At 32.8% G+C, this 25,964-nt stretch overlaps 1 protein-coding gene across 3 annotated transcripts; it reads right to left on the bottom strand.

Annotated features, from left to right (window-relative positions):
* Window positions 1-1,816: 1,816 nt before the first annotated feature.
* On the bottom strand, window positions 1,817-25,904 carry GPATCH11 (G-patch domain containing 11). 3 transcript variants are annotated; one of them, XM_051976152.1, is made up of 10 exons: window positions 25,695-25,904; window positions 24,295-24,510; window positions 22,329-22,419; window positions 16,913-17,139; window positions 13,992-14,033; window positions 13,139-13,259; window positions 12,903-12,993; window positions 12,140-12,262; window positions 10,687-10,768; window positions 1,817-6,476 (listed from the first exon to the last, which is right to left on the bottom strand). In XM_051976152.1, exons 3-10 carry the CDS (start codon window positions 22,376-22,378, stop codon window positions 6,421-6,423), a joined length of 792 nt encoding a protein of 263 aa, XP_051832112.1. In that variant the 5' UTR covers window positions 22,379-22,419; window positions 24,295-24,510; window positions 25,695-25,904; the 3' UTR covers window positions 1,817-6,420. The 3 variants fall into 3 exon arrangements, with proteins under 3 accessions (XP_051832112.1, XP_051832113.1, XP_051832114.1); XM_051976153.1 differs by lacking the exon at window positions 24,295-24,510; XM_051976154.1 differs by lacking the exons at window positions 24,295-24,510; window positions 25,695-25,904 and adding an exon at window positions 23,367-24,265.
* Window positions 25,905-25,964: the final 60 nt, after the last annotated feature.

The following is a 25,964-nucleotide window of genomic DNA, read 5'->3' as shown; positions in this document are numbered from 1 at the left end:
ATGTATTAAATACCTTTGTTCTGATTCAGCTCTATTCATATAGACACAACCAGAGTTATAAATTGAGCAATTACTATATTGTTCTAAGTCATTATAGGAGAATAATAAGTAGTATAGTTCCCTACCACAGATTCTATTCTATTTAAGCTGCTAATTTGATTAAAAGTGAAATAGCAATGAGCCTTCCAAATAGTCATGCATAATTGATGACAATTTAAAAAAACTGTCTTCATTTTTTAGGTGGGCATTTTCTCTGGAGTATTGGACTGGGCACTGTATAGTATTCACTTCCATTGCTGAACCCAAAATGTTCATTAACCTTTAGTATTCATACTTTTTAAGTGCAAAATAAAAATCTGGATATGGGGAGAAAAAGCCATTTCTTGATCATTTGTGGAGTAGAGATCCAGTATTCTTTTTTTTTTAACTTTAAAAAGGTACAGAAACAACATGAAACAACCAAATGACAATGAAGTACAACATTTATATGTGAAAATGTCTTAAAATTACTAAATTTTCTATGTTTTTATAGTAACTTGAAATGAAAACAAAGCATCTTTAATGATCCTTTTCATTTTTCAACAAAGCACTCTAAGCTGTCTATTCATGAAACAATTAGAAAGTCTATGTAGACAGACCGTGAGTTACTGTTTGTCATGTGAGACTTCATTTTTCCAAGTCTATATTGAAAGTAAATCTTAATGATAAATAATAAATAAATGTCTCACTTCCTAATACTGATTTATTTCTAGATCAATTCTGGCAATGTGGATATAGAACATCAAATATTTCCAAAGGGTCCAATCACCAATTTGAGATCATTTGGGGGATTGGCAAAATGGCTTTTACTCTCTTGGACACAGCATTTAACATTCAATGAATATCTCTCAAGCTGTCATTGGGACTGGGTATTAGGATGGCCAGTAGAGATTAAGGAAGAGAGCTTTACTATTCTTATGTTGTCAAAAGGTATAACAACTTCAGTATTTAATGCTCATTTCAATATCCTCCTTGAGGGCAGGGACTATGTATATGTTTTTAACTGAATCCCCAATGCGTGGTTCAGTGCCTAAGACTCAGTAAGTGCCTAATAGATGATTATTCACATGTACTTCATGTCTACATCAGCAATTGCACGATGGGACCCCAGAAAGGAGAATATACTAATACATAATAATAAGGGTGCTTTGGTTACAAAGGTTATCTGTAGGGCAAGAATATCTCTAGTGTGCCTGCTCAAGAAAAGGGTCCCTTATCTGCAGGAACCTTTGGGTTGACCAAGCCAAGGATAAAACAGTTCAAGGAAGTTACTGCCCTTTATGTATGACAAGGTTGACAATGGTTAGAGTTTACATCATTCCTAAGGGCTGTACCACATCATTACTATTCTCTATTATTTTTGCATTGTTTTGTAATTGATCTACTCTGCATTCATTTTGTACACATTATGTATATGCCTGAGCTGTATCTTTCATTAGACTATAAGCTTTATGAGGGCAAGAACCATTCCCATTTTTTTTTTTTTTTGTATTCTCAATGTTTGACAGTGGCTGGCCCGTAGTAAGTGTATAATTGTTGAATCATTGACTGCTGAATAACTTGATAGTAGAAAAATATGAGATGGTTGTAATCAAATTGTGGTACACTAATGTTCCATAATACTAAGTAGATTAAGATACTCAAATATGAGGGATATAAATAAGTAATGGAAAAGTCTTTATGAATTATTCCAAAGCAAAAAAAAAGGGCAAAAATTTAAATCATCTTGGAGGAAAACGAATGAAAATGAAGAAAGGTCTTGATGGAGATTTAGAGAGGCATTTTAAACATTGAGGCTAATTTATTTGAATGCAAATACTTGTACAATAATCCCAATGGATTTTACATGTTTAATATTTAAAAGATAAAAATACACATATCTTGAGTATTTTTTACGTCCCCAACACTTTTAAGACAATGGTTCTCAAAACTGTGGCTCACAGAATCCTGAGGGGGTCTCTGAAACCCTTTCAGATGATCAACAAATTCAAAATCAGATTTTATTTCTAATATGGTAAAGATCTATAAATATAACCCTCATAAACAAAAAAACTCTTTTGACAGATCTTTAATCATTTTTAATATCAAGATACTGAGTACAACAAAAGTTTGAGAACCACTGATGTAAGAAACTTGTAATAAGTATGAATTATTAGACACAAATTCTTATCATTTAATGTTTTTAACTTGAAATCCAAAGACACTCAAGGCTATCAGTAGATAGGTTTCAGGGAGTCTGCACACTTGGAAAAGAAATTGCATCTTTATTTCGGTACCACTGACTTCCTTTCCTTTGTAATCTTATATGAAGGGATCTATATGATTCATTAGACTGCCAAAAGGGTCCATGACCCAGAAAAGGTTAAGAATCTCTGTTCTAACAGTACATATGCCATCTTATTGAGGAGACAAAAAGCCATAGAAAACAAAGTGCATGACAGCATATAATTGTGTCTGTGGGTGGCAGTCAACAAATATTAAGGGCCTAGTTCCAGCACTATGCTAAGTGCTGAAGACACAAAGAAAGGCAAAAATCAGTCTAATGGGAGACAAGATAAGGGCAACTATGTATAGCTGAAAGTTATGGTAACTTAGTATCCTTACCACTGGATTAGTGATTCTGGAGAAGAATAAGGATGATGACTTTGCACAGATCACCTCTGCTTAACTGAAATCCAATTCACTTGCAAATCAAGATATCACTGTAGTGAGATCTTTAGTCCTTTTCAGAATATCTTGGGGTTTGGGTGCTAATTTTTTTCTTTCCCTATTTATTCTATGATTGTTTTTGAACTGGGAAAATCAACCCTTTTGTCTTCTGTAGTTTTTATTCATAATTATTTGAACTTTATAGCTCTTTGGTTTTGATAAAACCCACTGGGATTCAAATGGAGATACTTGACTATTCCTGTAAACACCAATCACTCTGGGTCTTACTGATTGGCCAGTAATGGGTCCAAGTCTTGCTTATTGTTTGCATTTTGATGGCTCAGAATAAGTGTAAATAGCAATTGTATCTGTTCTAGCCAGAAATTGATAATTTTCTCTATCCATTTTGATTCTTTTGGGAAACTATGCCATCTTTCACCTCAATTCTAACCTAGCTTTTAATCACTAAATGGGTATTGCTTCAGAAAAGGTGAGAAAGGCTTTAGCATAAAAAGACCAGGGTCTTACTGCATTTAGGACCATACCAGTCATCCTGAATTATATCTTACCACTGGACTATGACTCTGGAGAGGAGTCAAGCTTATGACTTTGTATAGCTCTGCCTCACAAAAATCCAAGTCATTTGCAAGTCAAAACATACTCTTCCTAATGTCATTGGTCCTTTTCAACAACTCAGTATTCCATTATTCTCAGCCATGCTTATTCAGTGTTAGGGAAGGCTCTGTTGGTGAAAGAGACAACAGTCTCCAGTTTTTTGTACTACCTGCTTTTTGTCACATATTCCTACCTGCAAATTGTCACATTCTTGCTATCTTTGGGCAGAAATGAGATGCAAGGGTTCCACTCTTTTGCTGAGCATTATATTTGAAATGCCATCATGTTGTTACCTTGCCATACTTGTTATAAATTTTTTGTCCTGAGTTTTGCTTTGTTAATCAGGGTGAAAGCCAAAATGAAGAATTTTTCCTTTCAACAGTGCAAACAAGAAATACAAAGGATAAATTTGGAGAAAAATGAGAGGGAAGACACTAGTATTAAAGGAGTTTTGGAAAGGTTTCTCTTAAGACATTTTTGTTAAGACTTGAAGGAAACTGTGAATTGGATTTGAATGGTATGTCACCAGACCATCAAGATGCCATATATATCAAGGCTAATCAACCCAGAAACTGGGCATTATCCTCTTGCTAGAAGGGTATTTTTGGGATTTAGTTTCATATGTTCTTGCCCCTCATTTCTTACTTTGTATTAGGTAATTTACAAAATAAACTGATTTTTATTGGTCCTTTAAGTTAGGGCAGTCTCCTAATATGTCATGCAGTCTTTGTCTAAAATTATCAGTGTGAATCTGAGATGTTCTGGACTTTCAAATGAGTTATGAAAATCATTAGATGTATTGATTTTCACTACATGATTCCCTTTTTGGGGGAAGGAGGAAGATTGGGGCCCACATATAGAAATTGTTCTTTATTATTTATATCTGTTCTCTTTGGGGCAAGTCACTTAAACATTCATTAATAAAGTTTAGTTTCTTAGTTTCTAATGATAGCACTTACTCTACAAGGTTGCTTTGGGATTTAAATAAGATAATTTACGTAAAGCACTTTGCAAACCTAGTTTGGCAAACCTTAAAGGGCTATATAAATGCAAGTTATTATTAAAAATACTAGCTAATATTAAAAGTTTGAAAGTGCTTTACAAATTTCCTATTTTACATGTTTATACACATTTATACACACACACATCAATATAAAATTTAACTAATGAATTAAATATGTGCAAAGGACAGAATAGGATAGTACAAGTCAAAGGGAAAGATGTTTCTAGTTATTTTTTAAATAAGTTTTACTAGTATTTGAAAAAACTGATGATAATAATACAAATAATAATACAAAATACTTTGCAAATATTGTATTATTTATTCTTACCACAACCCTGGTAGCTTGGTACTATGATCAATATTTTACAAATGAGAAAACTGAAGTAAGTGGAAGTTCAGTGACTAAGTGACTTGCTCAAGATTATTAAGCAATGTCATCTAAGGCTGGATTTCAATTTAGGTCTTTCAGATTCTAGGTGCAATGATATCATATACTGTACCACCTAACTTATGATGTAAATATAAAATACATACTAAACAAATAAAATTCAAATTTTTCCTTATGCCTATTTAGATTCAATAAAACACGAATAATTTAAAAATGTGACATATTTTATCTTCTCTGCTACAGGAAGATTGTGTGTGTGTGTGTGTGTGTGTGTGTGTAAGCTGTAGAAAAGAATAACACTTTGCTAATTGCTGTTACAATTTAGGTTAGGAGAAGTAAAGAGTGAAAAGGAAGAGGATGAAGCTAAGGCAACTTAAAAACAATCTTCTCAGGAGTTTTTTTGAGTGATAGTGAAGAAACCTGACTGATAGTTTACTTGGATCAGATAATCTGAATAAGGGAATTCTGGATTGATTTGAAAGGTAGATGATAAACTGGGATAACAATAGATTATCAAACCAAGTGGGGAACTATGGTAGCAACATCCTATTCAGTTCTAAAACCAAAAACAGCACCTGCAGTTAAATAGAGGAATTACAATGTTACACATCAATTAACACATCTTCTTATCTTTTCTTCATTAATTCTTATCTCTTCTTCATTAAAGGAATAAAAAAATTTTAATTAAAAGAACACTTAAATAAATAAGGATATGGGAGGCTAGGTTTGAAAGTAGCTATTTTGAAAATAACAAAGATTTTGTATGACCACAAGTTAACAGGGTGACAATATGATATGGCTGCCAAGAATGCTAATGTGATTTTAGCATTCATTTGTAGAAACACAGTATATTCTTCATATTCTTCATTCTTCAATTCATCTACATTTTCTTCCATACTTGTTGGACCATAACTGGATTATTTCATTGTTTTTGACAGTGTTTTTTGGTATGAGCATAAACAAACTGTATATTTCAAGGAAGGTAAAAAAATTCTGAAAATTACATTAAAACAAGTCACTGAAAGACACTAGATTATTTAGCTTGGAAGAGAGAAGACTAACGGGAGATATAACAGCTCCCTTCAAGTATTTGAAGTCCTATTACATAGAAAAAAGGGTAGATTAACATGTTGATCCAGAGTACAGACCAACAGAAGAAAATTACAAGGAAGTAGTTATGATATAATAAAAAGCAAAGCTGTACAACAATAGAATGAGTTCTGTCACTATAAGTATTCAAATTCAATGACACCTGTTAAAGGTTGTTATAGAAGGATTTCCTACAAGGAACAAGATGTCAGACAAGGTGATGTTTAAGGTCCTTTCCAATTTTCCAAGGTCTAATTGAAAATCTCCAAACAATGAAAAAAAGTGAAAATTCTATCAATATTATCTCATAATTACCTTCACCTAAATTCAGAACTAAGCATTGAAATTTTTCATAACTTTGACAGAACAGAATCCTTGATAACCCACAATTACAATACGTTTATAAAATCTAACCATTCTTTTCCATGGCATTTTTTTTTTTTTTTTTTTTTTTGCTTTTAAACAGCATCTTACTATTTTCACAAACTGATGAATGACTCTTGCAGAAAAATATAGCTTTATAGTCTGGTTTTCTGAATTGCCCTGATCAATAAATGTGAAATTTAAAATGTTCAACCATACAAAGTATTAAAGAAACACTGACATTTTCTAGGTCCCCTTTTAATAGGAAATTTTTTTAGTCATGATCTGCAGAGGTTGGTCCTGGGCAGTTCAAAGATAAATCTTCCTCATCTGTAATTAAAGAAGGAAAAAATGTTTTAATTATTTATGACTATAACTGGCCTATTTTAAAAGAACCTGATATTGAGCATCTGAAATTACTTATTGTAGCAGAATACCACAATTAACTCTTAGATCCTGTCCCCACTCCAATTTTCTCTAGTGGTCTCCATTGTCATCTTCTCATTCTAATTTCTAATCTCTTTGTATTTACTGGCTCTTTCCCTAATGTCCAGAAACATACCTATACCTTTCCCATCACTTAAAATCTTCTACCATCCTCTCTATCTAATGTAATAATGTAATATGGTTCTCTTTTAAGAAAAACATCTAAATGAAGTGTCTATCCTTCCTTTCACTCTCTTTTTAAATCCCTACAATCTGGCTTCTGACTTCATTCAACAGAAACCAACCTCCTCAAAGTTTCCCCCTCTCAATCCTCTTCCTTTTTGATTTTTCTGCAATAGCATTTGGCATTTGGATATTCTCTCCCCCCTAAGTATTTATTATACTGCTCTTTTCTACCTGACTATGCCTTCTTGGTCTCCTCTGCTGGATTGCCAGCCTTGTCATTCTCACTATTCATAGTTGTCTTCAAAGGTTCTGTCCTGGGCTCTCTTATTCCTCTCACATTACTTTATGACCTCATTTACTCCCATGGATTCAACAAACATTTCTGTACAACTGATTTTCAAATCTATACTCATTCTTAAGTCTCTCTCCTGAGGTTCCTCTATAGCCTTCAAGATGCCTCAAACTAAATGCCCTCTACGTACCTCAAATGCAAGTCCAAAACAGAATTTGCCAGCTTTCCCCTCAATCTTCCGCTCTTTCATATTACTAGTCACCAACACTTGTTTACTTAATGTCATCTTCGATTCCTCATTTTATTCATCCATCTACTTTTCTGCTAAACCTTGCAGTTTTTATCTTCACAATTTTTCTTATATTTGTACTCTATTCTTCCTTCACACAGCCACCATCCTTGTTTAGACCCTCATTACCTCTCACCTAGATTATTACAATAACCTTTTAATTGATCTGTCTCATATCTCTTGTCACTCCAATCTACCTTCCACTAAGTTGCCAAAGTGATTTTCCTAAAAGATAGTTCTGGTTATAACATCTCTTTGTTCAATGAGCCCCAGGGCCTTCTTTAACCTTTAGGATCGAAGTCCCAGTCCTCTATCTGGCATTTATAACCTATCACTTCTGCCTTTCTAGTCTTCTTACATTTTACTCCCCTTCACTTATACAATGTTCCAGGCAATTTCATATGTTTACTCCATCTCGTCCCTGTGCCTTTTCAATGGACGTTCCTTGTGCCTGGAATGTTTTCCTATTTTACCTCCTACTTTTGGTCTCCGTGGTTTCCTTAAATGCCTTTCCCTATGAGACTGTCTTCTCTCAACTCTACATAATTCATATGGATCTACTTATTTTTATGTTTGTTACAGCCAATAAAATGTGAGCTCATTGAAAGCATGGATTGTTTTTGTTTTGTTCTTCAATGCCTAGCAAAGTTCCTGGAACATAGTGAGTGCTTAATAAATACTTGTTCACTGACCAAAACAAAAAAAGAAAGCTAGTATGTTATGTAGTGGAAAAAGCACTAGATTTGGAGTTATGAGGCTTAGATTCAAGCTCTGGTTCTTCTAATAATTGTATTACCCTGGTCATTATGTAATAAAAGAAAGCATTTCAAAATTTTTATGGAAATAGAAACATTTTTGACTTTATATTCTGATAGGAATTTATGTGATTTTTCAAGGGACACTGGGATAATATAATGGGCAAAGTCTTCAAATAAAGCTTTGCAAAAGAAAGATTTTTCTTTTCTTTCTTTTTTGCTAAGGCAATTGGGTTTAAGTGACTTGCCCAGGGTCACACAGCTAGGAAGTGTTAAGTATGAGACTAGATTTGAACTCAAGTCCTCCTGACTTCAGGGCTGGTGCTCTATCCATTGCGCCACCTAGCTGCCCCAAGAGTTTTCAAATAGATATTTCTTATACAGCTACATTGTAAGAATGGAGGACATAATATTAAGTTTTGATATAGTTAAAGGTATTTCTTTGGAGGATGTAAGATAACACAGTCTAGATTCATAGCTTTCTGACAGTATCTCCTAACAGGGTCTTTTTCTCTTTCTGTGTCTTCCTTGGAACATAGGCCTAGAAACAGTACTACTGAGGCCATTTGTCATATACTTTCTCTTCTCTCTTTCTCATCTCCCATTACTCACGAGCCTTAGGCTACTCTCTCCTCTTTTACCTCAATCTCACATGATGAAATGGCTTTACTCCTTCCAAGACAACCCTAAATGTGCCTCCCATTTCTAATCTAAACCCTATCCTTATACCTGTCCAAGTGATCCCATTCTTTCCTTTCTCCTCCAATAGATTATCCCCCTCTGTCATCCCCATTTTTTCACTCATTTTCAATCTTTTCCTCTTGATTCAATCAATCGCTACTGTCTAAAAAACATGTCTATGTCCTTCCTATCCTAAAAAACCCTCACTTGAACCTTCCAAGCTTTTTTCAAGTGATCAAATATCCCCATAGTTGGGGCTCTGGGCACAAGTCTATACTATTTTTTTCTTTCCGGCAAGCTTATGCTGCTGTTCTGAGCCAGAGGTTAAGTCTAAGTTTAGTTCTGAGCATTCCCTTTCTTCAGGCCCAGTTTGGGATGAGTCCATGATCAGTTCTGTGAATTCCTAAGCTACTGGCCTAGGACGGAGCTCTAATCACTGAGTCTTTGAAACTAGTCTACCCCTGTTACATAATTACGGGTTACTTAGGTATAAGCTGAATTTGGACTGGAAAGATGACCCTTTTAGTTTCTCCTTTGATTTCTCAACCATTTTTCTGTTTGGTGTCTTTCTTAGATTGTTGGTAGAACAGTTGGGCAGTGGCAATGGGGGCATGTGAAGCTGGACTATACTACTATCTTCTACTGTGCCACTTTGGTTCCCTCAGGAATCTTTAAAAATTATAAAACACATGTGTGATTGTTGTCATCTGTCATCTTTCCATACGATCTTGACCTCATGACATACATACTCTTACTTAAAGATTGGTGCCTTGCTGTTTGTTTGTATTTTGTTTTCTTTCTCATTTTTTCCCTTTTTGATCTGATTTTTCTTGTGTAGCATGATAATTGTGGAAATATGTATAAAAGAATTACAAGGTTAACATATATTGGATTACTTGCTGTCTAGAGGAGGAGGTGGGGGCAATGGAGGGGAAAAAAATGGAATACAAGATTTTGCAAGGGTGAATGTTGAAAATTACTTATACATATGTTTTGAAAATAAGAAGCTTTACTAAAAAAAATATAGGTGCCTAAATATCATTATCCAGGTTTGCTGGGATTTTTAGCTACCTTATTGTGTAATCCTAAATAAAACTCAAACTTCATTCAGTTAATGAATTAAATTAAAATTAAAACAAATAATTTTTTAAAGATGAAGTTGACAGATACAGCTTAGTTAAATGTAATCACCATTTCATGATGAGGAACATTTTTTTCCCAATTGTCACGGTTTTGGGAAATACTAAATGTTTAATGTACCAGATGTCTTGTGTTTTTCATATATTTGTAACATTAGAAAGTATCTTAAAACATGAAAAAGATCAAAACTTTTTTAGACTCCTAAAACTATTTCTTTTAGAATTATTTAGTTATTTCAGTTATGTCCAACTCTTTGTAATCCCATTTGTAGCTTTCTTGGCAAAATTTTCTTGGGAGTGGTTTGCCATTTCCTTCTTTAGCTCATTTTCCAGATGAGAAAAATGAGGCAAACAGGGTTAAGTAACATGCCCAAGGTTACATAGCTAGTAAATGTTTGAGGCCAGATCTGAACTCATGAAGAGGAGTCTTCCTAACTTCAGGCCCGATACTCTATGTACTGCACTACCTAGGTGCCCCTCTTTTAGAAGAGATGAATATCAAATTTCCCTCTAAATAGAGTTATCTTGGAAATTATCTATTTCAAATAGATCATTAAGTACTTCTAGTCCTTCCTATTTCATTATGAGTTCAATCAATGGTTGAACTGAGAAATGAAGATAAACTCAGTGAAGTGTGCCTTTAAAAACCAAAACAAATGAGAATATTTTAGAGTATTAAAGGCAAAAAATTACAAATTAATGTAAACTGTATACACTTATACTCTTTACATGTATATGTACATGTGCAATATGTATAATAGGATTGTAATACCTTCATAGGTTGTTCCACACCAAATACAATACTGATGTTCTTCTCTTAAATATCTTGTCAGAATTTCTAATTTTTCTAATACCTAAAAGATAAAAAAAGGCATTTCATGTAACAAATAACTGAATCATTGCTACTCATTTGATTATACACAGCCAACTAACACATCACTGTATATGATTTCTTTCAATGATTTTTTAGTTGGTTAAGATTTGGCAGTAACAAATTAATTTATCTTATATTCAAAATACATACTTCTTTAATTTTCTTATAATATGAAAAAACTGTCCTAAAAAACCTATTAAGGAGTTAGGTGTTGAATAAATTCATTATGACCAAACTAAACAGAACCAGCTCGAGGAATTAGCTTAAACAAGTATGTATGTTTATGGCAAACAAAAATGTTTGTGGCAGCCCTCTTTGTAGTGGCAAAAAATAGGAAACTTAAGTGGATGACCATCAGTTGGATAATGGCTTAATAAATTACAGTATATGGATGCTATGGAATACTATTATTCTGTAAGAAACGACCAGCAGGATGATTTCAGAGAAACTTGGAGACTTACATGAATGGATGCTGAGTATAATGAGTAGAACCAGGAGATCATTATACATGGCAACAACAAGACAATTCGATGATCGATTCTGACAGACATAGCTCTCTTCAACAATAAGAGTTTTCAAACCAGTTCCACTTGTTCAGTAATGAAGAGAGCTATCTACACCCAGAGAGAGAACCATGGGAACAGAGTGTGGAACACAACATAGCATTCTCACTCTCTCTGTTGTAATTTGCTTGCATTTTGTTTTTTTTCTCAGTTTTTCTTTTCCTTCCTTCTTGATCTGATTTTTCTTGTGTAGCAAGCTAACTATATACATATATTAAATCTAATGTGTATTTCAACATATTTAACATATATTGGACTACCTGCTAGCAAGGGGAGAGGGTGGAAGGGGAAAATTTGGAACAAAAGGTCAATGTTGGAAAAATTACCCATGCATATGCTTTGCAAATTAATTAATTAAAAAAAAAAACAAGTATGTATGAAGGTGAAAATATTTCCTCTAAACTCCAATTTAGCTCCTTCATGGAGAAAATCATTTTTCAAAAAAGACTTTTTTAAACTAGTCATATAAAACAGTACACACCTGAAAATAAGATAATTTCTTTTCTTTATACAGACATTGATTCCAAGGATAAATATTCTCTTTTTTTGTAGATATGGAATAAGCATAACAAGGATTGAATTACAACCTCATCATTTATTTGCTATATACTCTTTAGTAGGTTACTTAACTACTCTGTGGCTTAGAATTTGCCTCTGTAAAATGCACATAATCCATGGACTATGGACCTCACAAAGAGCTGCAGACAGCTATGAAAAAGTCAAATGCTATTTGCTTCCTTTTATAATTTGAATTACATATGAAAACATAATTCAGGATCAAAACTTACACTTAATTCTTCACAACCATATTCATCTTCTTCCTGTTCTTTCTCTCCTTTCTCTTCTTCATCTTCCTGTTCCTCTTTTTCTGGCATGAACCAGTACCATGGCTCCCTGGGAACTTGAATATCCTTAAAACAAGTATTAATTGAGCTATGGTATATGACAGGTATCACTATGAGTTCATTAACAAAAGTATACTATAATTTGTACCAATTACTTCCACATAACCTGAAGAACAATAATCATATTACTTCAAGATAACTTTTTTTAAAATTTATTTTAATAATGAAAAATTATTATTTTTACTCTATTGATGTTAAAGGATTGAGATCGGATCCTAAGTTCAGAGTTTAATATAAAATTTGATCACAATAGTCAATTTGACTGAAAAAGATTTAATATGCAATTTGAATATGGTAAAGAAATAGTGTTGATTAAAAGACAACATATGTAGTCAACGGGTTAGCCATCTTCTTTGAATTCAATTATAAGTAAAAAATAGAACAAAGCAAAACAAAAACCCTTCACACCTAAACTATGTTAAACACAATTTAATGTTCCTTTGGTAATTCCAAATGTACTTAGAGATTTAGAAGTGTCTTAAGTCATCATCAGTAACTAACACTGATCTATGGCTATTTAATAGGGCTGTTTACCAGAAAATTCTGATTGAGATGTCAGACAAATTTTATTATTTTTCATATTTAATATTTTGTGAATTCTTTTTGGCAATTATAAATCAGCTTACATGTTAAAACAGAGGCTTACCTTCTGTGTGTCTAATTGATGGCAGGCTCTCTGGCTTCTTTTAAGATCACTTTCTAACTTAAGTTCTTCTTTTTTACTTTTGAGTCGCAATCTGATTAAATGAAATTGTACTTGTGTCATATTTGCACCAGTTCAAATGCCAAGATACCAATTATTAATATCATGAAAATTTTCTTAGTACATAAAAAGGAGTTAAGATTTTAAAAGAAGAAAAATTAAAACAAGAAAAGTTTTACCGAAATTGATCTGCAGCTTTTTCTTCAGTTTGCTTTCTCAAATGGATTTTTCTTCGGTAATTTTCCAATTCTTCCTCAGCTTTCCGTTTTATTAACGTCTCATGACCAATGCCACTTCTTCCTATGCAAATTAGGAATTATGATGAGAGAATCTATTTTTCTCATGTTTATTAACACATTATATTTTAAATCTATAGAAGTAATAAGTATGTAGATAAAAATTTCAATCATCCAAAGAGAATTTGAAAAAAGTTTCATGGGAGAAAATACGCATTTGTTTAGGTTCAAAACGTCTGAAAACAAGTTATACCTCAAATAAGAAAGTAAAATAAGACATACTAATATTACTCAAACTACAAAATCATGAATTTAAGAGAATTTTTTTTTTTGGAAAATACTATAAAAACTTTCATACTTGCATCCAAAATAAATAGGATAAATGTTGTTAAACCAACATATGAACTAATACTGAAAACTTCCAAATCTTATAGTCCATATATGATGAAAAATATCCAATGCTGAAATCTGTCTTTATGAATTTCTTCACAGAATTTGAATAACTAAAATATGCATGTTATTCAAGTAGTTTTTAAAAAAATTTTTAAGAATCAGTTTTCATGATTTAGAAACTAATCTGATTCTAGCTAAAATTTATTTTCAACTTGAGATTCTATAGGCTTCCTACTGGCATTTACTTTTCATTTGTCTAGAAAAAGGTCAGTTTCCAGAATTATCAGGAAAAAGTGACATTATCACATGAGGAAATCACTTGTGAGGGGAGAAAAACTCCCAAATGTGGCTAATATTTGTATTTGAAATTAAAATGACAATTATTTCAGAAACAATTGCATACCTGTTTTGATGTTTAGAGGAATGGGTTCAACAATGCCACTACCTAGAAAAAAGTAGGAAAAAAATAACATTTTAGAAAATTTCTTTACAACCACATACTGATCAGTAAAGTACAAGGAGCCTGAAAGAGTTTGGAAAGGAAAAACAAGGTGAGCATGCTGAATTAGAAAGATTGATGATAAATGGATTTCTGCCTGTTTTTAGAAAGGATTCTGATCATGTTAAATGAGAGTAGGAATATTCTAATTTTGAATTAAAGGTAATTAAGGAGTTAGATAATTCTAAACTAAGAAAATATGAGAGACCCGTCATTAATAAATTAAACCTTGGTTAATAGTTCATAGTAATGAACACTGAACAGATAGCCCATCAGCAATCTGCCCATAGCTGTGAGCTCCAGGGTTTAATTAATAGTTACAAATAACTTAGAATTTTGCTTCAAATAAGGCAAGGGAAATTTTGCAATGACTTAAAGAAAGTATACTATATTTGTGTTTCTGTCAATACCAAGTAATAGAATCAAAGAGCACAAAGGTCTCAAAAACCAAGCAGTATAATCCACATATAAATAGAAATCTTCAGAAATGATTATATTAAGGATAAAATGGTATGGGTAGTAATAGTTCAAAAAAAGATCAGTGAGACTGGGATTAACCTTCTTTAATATTAATCATTAGATAGAAGGCAGGTATGTAACTGAAGAAAAATATAAGAATAGTATAGTTTTGTAAGAATAGTGTCAGAAGCTCAATAAAGTTTAGAATGACCTCAAAATGACAATGAATAAAAAGAGTTACATAAAAAAGAATTACAAAAAATACATTAAAAAAATTTTTTTAAAGCAAGAAGCTTAAAATTTTTGAAGCAATTTGAAGCAAGATAATGACCAAAGAAAGGATAGGGCCACTATTCTGACTAGATAAACAACCAACAATGAAAACAAGATTAAACTTGCAACACTGTTTTTACATCTGCTCTCTCTTCTAAACAAAATGATTTCTTGATTAAGAGGTATGCATTAGCGGTATCACTGTAGATAACTCACTTAACCTGTCTGCCTCAGTTTCTTCATCTATAAAATGGGAAATTATTTCCATGAATAGCACCTACCTGCCAGGGTTCTTGTGAAGATAAAATGATGTAGTAATTATAAAATGTTGACAATACAACAAGCACTATTATTGTTATAGAACTAATTATTATTATGGAAGCTTTAAAAAGTTCTTAATAGATTAGATCAATAGGCTAAACCAAGAAGAAACAGTTTAAGAGGAATAATTATAAAATTACATATATGGATACAAATAAATCAAACTAAATAAGTATAAGAGCAAGGAGATGTAGTCTATCAACAATTTCTTTGGGAAAAAAAAACCTACGAGTTTTAGTGTAGCAGTTTTATATGTCTTTTGAAAAAGATATCATCCCAAACTGCATTGGGAGACATATGAAGGAGTCAACACGCCCACTATGCTCTGCCTTGGTTACACTATATCAGAAACAAAATATTCAGTTTTTGGGTACCACATTTTAGGACAGATAAGCTGGAAAGCATTTGAAAGCTAATCATCGTGTATGGATAGGAAACTATACAACATGCAAACACATGGGACTTTTAACCCAGAAAAGTAAAGCCCATTGGAGGAATATTAAAAATATTTGAAAGTTATAATGTAGAAGTGAGGTTAAACTTGCCTATTATGGCCCCAAAAGAAAACTAGGTACAGTGCAAAACAAATGCAAGAAAATATTTTTCTTTTCTTTTCTTTTTTTTTTTTTTTTTTGCTGAGGCAATTAGGATTAAGTGACTTGTCCAGGGTCACACAGCTAGGCAGTATTAAGTGTCTGAGGCCAGATTTGAACTCAGGTTCTACTGACTTCAGGGCTGTACCAACTAGCTGCCCTGAAAATATTTCTTAATAAATACAACTGACCAAAGTAGAATGGGTGTGCAGCAGTTGGATCTCTCCTCACTATAAGTCTTAAGCAGAGGGCAGGATAATAACTTGTCTGTAGAAAAAGGATTGTTGCTAAGGGACAGCTTAGACTAAATGAGTTCCTATGGATTCTTAAGAGTCTGCAATATTGTCCAATATATATTGCTTTAGTATAAATGACCATCAAAATGAAATCTGAATATTAGTATCCCAAAATCCATCATCTTTTTGGTCATCTAACTATCTAGTTTTCAACTGGGATTTTGTTCTGCTCTGACATCCTACAGAGTTTGTAAAATTGTTGTGAGACAATTGGATGTGTTAGAATGTAAGCTCGAGTAAAAGAGCTGCCTCTTGCATCTATATCCCCGTCACTTAGCACAGTGTTTTGTACAGAGAAAGACTTTTCATTGCTTGATATATTCAATGCTTTAAAAAATAATTTTTACTTGTTCATTCTATATCTCAATGGCCTTTTAAACTCAAAAAGAGAATGAAGAATTATTATCAACTAGTTGGTCATGCAGCTGCCAAAACTGCAGAATAGAATAATATATAATCTTGTTTTCAATCTGTTGTCACTCCTTTGTCCTTTGATTATTAGTATCTCTGCTCCACAACTATTTCACAGCTTTTATTTACATCCCTAATCAATCCCCTTCCCTTTCCAAGTGTTGGATAACTGTTGAATTAACTTAAGAATGAAGGGATTGTGGATTATCCTTTGCCCTAAGTGAAATGTAAGATTGAGGAGAGGGGGTGTTGGGTTAGAAGTAGTTAATAAAATGCATGATTGAAGTAAGTTTGTACAGAGAAGGGATTGGAATAGATAAATGACTTCTGAGCTTCCTTCCAGTTTTGATCCCATGATCTCTTTGGTCTTCAGTTTCTTCTCAAACATTTAAAAAGTTATTAATCAAAAAAATTTCAATTTTCAATTAACATTTCACTTAGAATATGATTTAATTTTTATAAGGTAACTTACCACTCTTGCCAAGAGCCTGTCCACTTTTATACCCCATCTTTTGAAGCAAAGCAAATCCTTTATTTTCACTACCCAAAGCACTCTTCAAAACATTATCACGTCTTTCTTTTTCCTCTTCTTTTAAGCTCTTTTGTCTGTTTTTTAGATTGGCTTCCCGATGCTTTTCTTCTTTTTGATGAGCCTCTTTGATTCTCCTCAACATGGGCAATCCAGGTCTGATGTCTTCTCTAAACAACATTATAATAATACAGACAGTCCGTGCCTTTTGACACTTAATTGATAATTTATTTCTCATTAATTTTATCAATCATTTTATTATTTCCATTAATGCCACCAAAATATTAAAAATAATCAAAATTTAAGCAAAAAAAAAAATGAAAGCAAGAGTACACATAACTTGGTTTCCAGTAATGTCTGGCATTCTAAAAGGATTTCATGTATATTATTTTGAGGTAAATATAAGTATTATCTTTATAGGGAGGATATAAATGTAAAGTCTCATGGGAAATTAATTTATCTAACTAAATAAATTACTGTCAAGAAATCACATGCAATATGTTGGATTTAACATGTATTTCTACCATGTTTAACATATATTGGACTACTTGCCATCCAAGGTATGAGGGAATGGGAGGAAACTGGAACACAGGATTTTGCAAGGGCTAATGTTGAAGAATTGTTCAACATATGTTTTGAAAAATAAAGTTTTAATTTAAAAAAATAAATAAAAAGAAGTCATAGCAAGAAATAGGGAATGAGGCCTGAAATATTATTGAATCTGTGACAATGAGAAGGAAAGAGATTTTTAAAGGAAAAATGAACAGCAATTGGTGACAGACAAGATACAATTAATATTGCTATTAATATTATTGGAAATGAGTATGGAAAAATAAGAAGAATAAAAAAATGACATCAAATTTCTAAGCCTCCGGGATGCCTGGGGAAAGGGATATCATTGACAATGAGAGGGAAACTGAAATAAGGGGAAATAAGTTTAGTTTCAGATTAAGTATGATATCCAACAAAAGGACTCAATAGGAAATGTTAGTAGGCAACTGAAAATTGGTATTAAAACTTGGAGCAAAGGACAGAACTAGAGCTAGATATTTGAAAGAGTCTCTTGGTTTTCTTTTAGTTGAAGGGAAGGAGTGTAGCTAGACATGAGTTTGATCTAAAAACAAAAGGATTCAGTAAAATTTACTTAATCTCCTCTTCCCCTCAAAATGAGCTTTTTTGTGTCCTTGTCTAGTGAATTTTGTTCAGTTCTGGGCTCTACATTTTAGGAAGGACATCGACTAGATAACACTTGAGATCCCGTCTAGCAGAAAATCAATGAAATATGAAATGTGTGAAGGAAAAGTTATCATTAAATTTATCATGAGGCAGGGAGATTAAACTTTTTTGGTTCCAAAAGATTTCTATCAACAACAAAATGGATGAAAATTGTAGAGAGGTGGATTTCTGGTGAAAATTACAAAAATAAGTACACAAAAACAATAGCTGTATGATTGTGGGCAAGTCACTTAACCTTGAATGCCTCCAGATTTTTTTTTTAAAAACACCAAAAACTTTTTTTTTTCCAAAAAAAACTTCTTTAGAATTAAAGCTGACCTCAAATTTCTGAGATCCCAGGTCAAGAAGAAAATACTATAAGCTGCCAAAAAGAAATTATTCAAATATTGTGGAACAACAAATAAGATCACACAGAATTTAGCAGCTTCTATTTTAAAGGAGCAGGGATTGAAATATAACATTTTGAAATGCAAAAGAGCTAGGATTACAATCAAGGATAATCTACACAGGAAAAATGAAGGATTCTTCAGCGGGGAAATGGATATTTAAAGACATTTCTGATGAAAAGACCACAGCAGAACCAGAAAATGTGACATTCGAACAACAAGACTCGAGAGAAGTATTAAAAGGTAAACATGAAAAAGAAACATTAAAGGATTCAATAAACTGTTTACATTCTCATATGGGAAGATGATGCATGTAATTCCTAAGAGTTATAAGCATTATTAGGGCAAATAGGAGTCTTCATAAGCAATGGACATGGTGTGAATTGATTACGCTGGAATGATCTTAAAAAAGAAATGAGAAAGAGTAATGCATTGGGAGAATGGAATAGGGAAAGTTATCTCACAAAAGAGAGGTGCACAAGAAAGAGTCCTTAATGTAGAAATAAAAGTAAGAGGTGACAGGGAACACTTGAAACTCACTCATAAGAACTGTTTCACAGAAGAATAAAATATATTCTATAAACACAATTAGTTGACAGAAATCTATTTTAACCAATATGGAAGTGGAAGAAGAAGAGGATAGGACAAAGGGCAGTTGTAATAAAAAGAAAGACAGGTTAAGTGAGAGAGTCGTCAGAAACAAAACAGAGTTTTGAGGAGGAACTGAATAAAAAGAAAGAAGAATAAATAGAAGAGAAAGGAAATTCATAATTGGTAATAATACTGTGAAGGTGAATGGGATGAACTCACCAATTTTTGTGAAAAATTAATAGCAGAATGGATTAGAAATCAGAACCAAATTATAAATTCTTACAAGAGACATATTTGATTCCAGAAAGATGCCTAGAGTTAAAATAAGAAGAAGGAGCAGAATCTATTATGCTTCAGCTAAAGTAAAAGAGGCAGGGATAGCAATAATGATCTTAGACAAAGCAAAAACAAAACCAGATAAAATTAAAAGAGAGAATCAGAGATGCTACATTTAAAAAAAATTATATTTCCCCCATCATGTTAAAATTATTTACATTTAGAATGTACATCTACAATGTAAAAATTATGTATTATTTTTTTTAAAAAAGTTTTGAGTTCCAAATTCTATCACTCCTTTTCCTCTTCCTCCTCCCTGACATGGCAAACAATCCAATCAATAAAAGTTATACATGTGCAATCATGTAATACATTTCCATATTAGTCATTCTGGTTTTTTTGTTTTTGTTTTTTTAAGCTAAGGCAATTGGGGTTAAGTGACTTGCCCAAGGTCATACAGCTAGGACGTGTCTGAGGCCAGATTTGAACTCAGATCCTCCCAATTTCAAGACCAGTGCTCTAACTACTGTGCCACTTAGCTGCCCCCTTATTAGTCATTCTGTATAAGAAAATCCAAACCCTCCCTCCCCCAAAAATGGAGGAATGAAAGAAAGAGATAAACAGTATGCTTCAATCAGTATTCAGACAATATCAGGGAAACTACATTTTAATAAAAGATACCATAGAAAATATCAAAAATTCTGAAAGCCATTTTCATTGATCAAGGCTTCACTTCAATAAATGTTGAAAAGGATATAAGAAAACTGGGACACTAATAACTTTGTTGGTGGAATCATAAACTAAACCAACCATTCTGGAGAGCAATTTGGAACTATGTCCAAAGAGCAATCATACTGCTGCGATGATCCAGCAATACCAGTACTGGGTCTGTGTGCCCCCCCCCCCCAAAAAAAAAAATCCTTTTTTAAAAAGGAAAAAAAAAGTATTTATATACAAATATATATAGTAACTTTTTTGTTGTGACAAAGAATTGGAAATTGAGGGGATGCCCTTCAATTGGGGAATAGTTGAACAAGTTATGGTATATGAATGTAATGGAATGTTATTGTGCTATAAAAATTCATTAGCTAGCAGATTTCAGAAAAACTGGAAAGACTTACATGAATTGATGCAAAGTGAAGGGAGCAGAGGGAAATGAATATCGTATACAATAATAACATTGTACTATGATTAACTATGAATGACTTAGCTCTTTTCAGCAACACAATGATCCAAGATTCCAAAGGATCTATAATGAAAAATGCTATCTACATCGAGAGAAAGAACTGATGAAGTCTGAATGCAGATCAAAACATATTTTCACTTTATTTTTTCATGTTTTTTATTCTTTTTGATGCTTTTTTCTTTCACAATGTGACTATTATGACAACATGTTTTAGATTGTACTTATGTAATTTGTTAAATTGCTTATCCTCTTTAAAAAGGCAGGAGGGAGGAAGAAAATTTGCAACTCAAAATTCTTTGAAAATGAATGAAAAGATGTCTTTACAGGTAATTGGGGAAAAAAAAGATTTCATTTCTCAAATGTATAGGAAATGAGTCAAAATTATAAAGCCATTCCCCCACTGACAAATGGTCAAGGAATATGAATAGGCAGTTTCAGAAGAAGAAATCAAAGATATCTATAAGGTATATAAAAAAAAAAAAAGCACTGAATTACTATTATTTAGAGAAGGACAAATTAAAACAATTCTGAAGTACTATGTTATATCTATTAGAAATGACAAATAATGAAAGGGATGTGGTAAAATAGATTAATGAACTACTAGTGGAGCAGTGAACTGATTTAACCATTCTGGAGAACAATTTTAAATTTTCTCCAATGGGCTATAAAAATGTGCATACTCTTTGATCCACCAGATTCTCAGTATGACAGAGAACAAAGAAAAAGGAAAAGGATCTTTATGTACCCAAATAGCTCTTTTTGTAGTGGCAAAGTATTGGAAATTGAGAAGACACTCATCAACTGAGGAATGGTTGAACAGATTGTGGTATATGACTGTGATGGAACATTGTTGTGTTATAAGAAATGATGACAGAAACATCGTCAGAAAAACCTGAGAAGATCTGTATAAACTGATACAAATTGAAGTGAGCAGAACCAGATCATTGTACACAGGAACAGCAATATTGGAATGATGATTGACTCTTGATACTCTGATTAATGTAATGACCCAAGACTATTTAGAAGAACTCACGATGAAAACTATTCACCAATAGAGAGAGAGAGAACTGTTCAAGTTTGAGTGCAAATTGAAGTGTAATTTTCTCATCTTATTTTTCTTGATTTTTTGTTGACATGGTTAATATGCAAATATGTTCTGAATGAGTTTGCATGTATGATGGGTATATTGCCTACTTTCTTAGTGTGTGGGGAGGGGGTGGAAGGGAGAGAATTTGGAACTCAAAATTTTAAAGAATGTAAAATAAATAATAACTTTCTTTAAAAAGAAGAAAAAATTAAGAGCTGATCCAAAGATGAATGAGTAGCCTTGGAAGATCTTCAAGTAAAGAATAGATTACCACTTGCAAAGGTGCTGCAGAGGAGGTTCCTGTTCGGCTGTGAATTTGAGTGAATAGATGAAGGATCTTACTAATTCTGATACTGTAAGATAGTGATAAGAATTTGAATCATAGTTTTCTTAAATCCTGGGGAAAATTATTACCCTTTCTTTGGGTCTCAACTACTTCTATAAATTAATAGTATGAGATTGGTGAATTCTAAACAAACTTCTAGGTTGAAATCTTCTAATATTATAGTTTTTCTTTTTGGTTTCCTTTTCCTTTTCATGTTAATCATCCATTATTGTCACATATAACATGAATAGAAAAGGTACATATTTACTTACTTCACATTAATGAAGGAATCAGACATATAGTCTTCTTCTTCTTCTGCCATGTTCACCTTCAGCTCTGAATTTTCTTAAATGGTAACTTTAACTACAAAACAGAGTTAAATAAAGTTGTAATCATTGTCCAATTCTTTTTTCGGAAACTAAAAAAAACCCTATACTAAGTTAACAAGAAAAATTTGGACCCTTTGAATATTGATGATATTGTCAATTTCACAGTGTTAATGTTTTTCAAAATTAATTTCCAGTGATAGAAATTATCTCAAAATATGAATTTAAAAAGGTATATTTCCACTTCTGATTTGAATTTACATTAAAACATGAGAAATGATTAACAACTTTAATGCATAGCAAAAAAAACAAGAATAAAATTGGTTCATGGCGACTTTTGAAAAATGGCTAAAAAACTCAACAATTTTGTAAATCACTGTAATGAATCCAATTTTTAAAAAAAATCATTTATTGAGGATCTACTATGTCTGAGGACACTATGCTAGGCATAGGGGATCAAAATGAAAATACAAAATATTAGTCAGAATAGTCAGAACCAGAATCATGAATCAAAATTACTTCCTATTAGTAGTTTCTAAAGGTCCAATAAAATTCTTTAATGCTTCTTCACAGTAAAGATGTGACCCTGTACTCTAGTACAAAAAGCTCTCCCACTAAAGAATAAATTCTGTCAGTCCTAAGGATGAACTACTTTCTGAGGTCAGCCTAGCCATGTTTGGAAAGGCTTATTATTAGGGTAGCAAAAAGAAGCAAGGCATTATTTTTCCAATCATAGCAACTCTTTAGGATCATCTCCTAAATTAGAGAGTGATTTTGATCTGCATTGCTGGAAGGAGTATACAACACTAATCAATTCACAGATTCCTGAAATATTACTTTTCAAAAGCCAGAGGGCTCCAGTGTTAAAAAAAAGGTGGAGAGAATTGAAATACTTGTTTAAGGAGAATTTGTATTAACAATCACAAAAAAAGTTTAATTTGCTAAACACTTAAACATACTAAGAAAGGGAAGGAAATTACTCACTGGCTCCTTACGAAATCTTCCATTTATCTTTTCTCTAGCCAAATTAATCTATTTATTTTTCCCCTTAAAAGCCATTCTATCCTCTACTTTCTTTCACGTGATTCTCTCATTTTGGAGTATTTTCTTCAGTTTTCGGTTAATCAATGTCTTTTCCTTACTTGAAAAACATTGCTTTTCTATCCTGTCTCAAAAGATGAGGAATCCCTATTCTTTACGATGATTAATTCCTGCACTTTTTCTTCCTCTTTCTTACAGGACTATTCTCCAAGTAATCATCACCACTTTGTCTCCTTGTCTCATCATGCCTCCTTCTCTCTTTAATCTTTCCCTCTGATTAATATACCTACCTTGAAAAAATGTTCAGGTCTTCCTAATCTTAAAAATCATTTTCGTTATCACTTCAATCCATCCTGTACTTAATACTTCTACTATTTCATTATTCATTCAACTTCTTGCAATCTAGCTTCTATTCATTGATCAACCAAAAATGTAACAAGTACTTGCTATGTATTACACTACATAAACAAATCCAATGGACATCATTCTTCTTGACAGCTCTACAGTTTTTGATACTACCCCTCTATGAACTTCCTGAGGCATCATTCTTTTTTTTTCCCTTTGCTTTCACCTTCATGTTCTTGTGTACTTTTATTTTTTTTCATAATTATATCTTTTTATTGACACAACCCATGCCTGGGTAATTTGTTACAACATTATCCCTTGCACTCACTTCTGTTCTGACTTTTCTCCTCCATCCCTCCCCCCTCCCCCTGATGGCAAGCAGTCCTCTACATGTTAAATATGTCACAGTATATCCTAGATACAATACACGTGTGCAGAACCGAACAGTTCTCTTGTTGTACAGGAAGAACTGGATCCAGAAAGTAAAAATAACCCAAGAAGAAAAACAAAAATGCAAACAGTTTACATTCATTTCCCAGTGTTCTTTCTTTGGGTGTAGCTGCTTCTGTCCATCATTGATCGATTGAAACTCAGATCTCTTTGTCGAAGAAATCCACTTCCATCAGAAGACATCTGAGGCATCATCCTTAATTCTTTCTCTTGGTTTTCTGATTTTTCTCTTTTACTGACTCTTTCTTTTCCCCAATTCTGTAAGAGTCCATCTTCACTCTTAGCTCTCTCCCTTGGAAATCATTTTCATGATTTTAACAATAATATTTAAATATGATTTCTTATTTCATAATTCCAACTTTGATCTTTGTTCTAAGCCTCCAATGGATATACATTAAATTACTTAGAGCATTTTTACCTACATTAACCACCAGCATCTTACATCAATGTATCTAAAACTGAACTTTTCTTTCTCCTTAAATCCTGTCTGAGATCACCATTCACTCAAGTCATGCTTAGAACTATAGTTTTATCTTTCATTTTCTTCTGCTTTTGATGTGCCTCTGAAATCTGTCATTTATATTCCTTACTCTCTTATCTTTCCTCAAAGATTATGAGGAAAGTATTTTGTAAATGCATATCCATAAAGGTGTGTTTTGATAATTACCATAACTATTATTGTCCTAGTTTGGGTTATCTTTCTTACCTGGATGGACTATAATAATCTAACTAGTTTTCTAAAATCCATTTTCTTTCCACTAATCCCTTTTTCACATCTCTTCATGACTAATGTTCTATAAATACAAATCTGACCAAGATTTCCCTGCTCAAAATCCTTCAATGACTCCTTACTGCTTTGCCACATAAAACTCCACATTGAGACTTAAGGTTTTCCAGAACCACATATCATTCTATCTTCTTGGTCTTATCTTTAATTACTTACCTCTGTAGAGGTAAATTTTAGCCAATCTGGATTTTGCTGAGCCACTTCTGTGCCTCTGTTTATAATAAGCCATTTTTAAAAATAATTGGAATATCTTTCAGTCCCATCTCTGCCTGACAAAATCCTTTCTATCCTTGAAGGTCCAGTTCAAATCAATGTCCTATTTTCCTCCTCCTAAATACTACTTTCTCCATGAAGTCTTCTTTGACTTCTCTATCAGTAAAGATGATGCCATACAGATCTTGATAAATGCCTGATTTATACTCCCCTATGTACTATTTGTATCATTTTGTAAAATAGTTATTTGTATTTGAATCTCTATGAGACTGTAGCAAGCTCTAAAAGGGTGGAGCCTCTTATTTAACTTTTGTATCTCCCCTAACACCTAACACAATGTTCTGCACAGAGTAACTATAACCATTTCCTGAATACAGAATGAATATTAAAAGACATCCTAGATAGAGGGATAACACTAGTCTTATTTTACCTAAAATTAGAAAGCAAGGGAAAATTAAAAAGAAAAGGTACCATACCATACTTAGAAGCTGACAAGTAAATGGAGTCAGGGTCACACTCATTAGCCCCCTCTCCCACTGCACAAACCCCACCATCACTCCCCTACTCTGTCCTTCCTCTTCTATCATCCTTGCCCTCTCCTCTTCTTTCTTTCCTATGTCTTATCTGGATCCTCTCACCTTCCTTTCACTTTTGTACCCCTCCCTCCCTTCTCCCTCTCATTCCTGCTCTCTTCTTCCCTTCTCCCTAGTCCCTCAGTCTTCCCCCCCTCCATCATTCCCCCATCA

The sequence above is a fragment of the Antechinus flavipes genome, chromosome 2 (genome assembly GCF_016432865.1).
Source record: "Antechinus flavipes isolate AdamAnt ecotype Samford, QLD, Australia chromosome 2, AdamAnt_v2, whole genome shotgun sequence".
NCBI classification, from domain to species: domain Eukaryota; kingdom Metazoa; phylum Chordata; class Mammalia; order Dasyuromorphia; family Dasyuridae; genus Antechinus; species Antechinus flavipes.
The sequence above is the reverse complement of the archived record's forward strand: the minus strand, read 5'-3'. Positions and strand labels throughout refer to the sequence as shown.

Coding starts and splice junctions, on each gene's coding strand:
- GPATCH11 (XM_051976152.1), bottom strand. CDS start 22,378: ATGGCAGAAGAAGAAGAAGACTATATGTCTGATTCCTTCATTAATGTG. Junction 14,034..16,912: donor ACAGGCTCTTGGCAAGAGTG/GTAAGTTACCTT, acceptor ACTTTTTTCTAG/GTAGTGGCATTGTTGAACCC. Junction 12,263..12,902: donor ATCAATTAGACACACAGAAG/GTAAGCCTCTGT, acceptor ACTTGTTTTAAG/GATATTCAAGTTCCCAGGGA.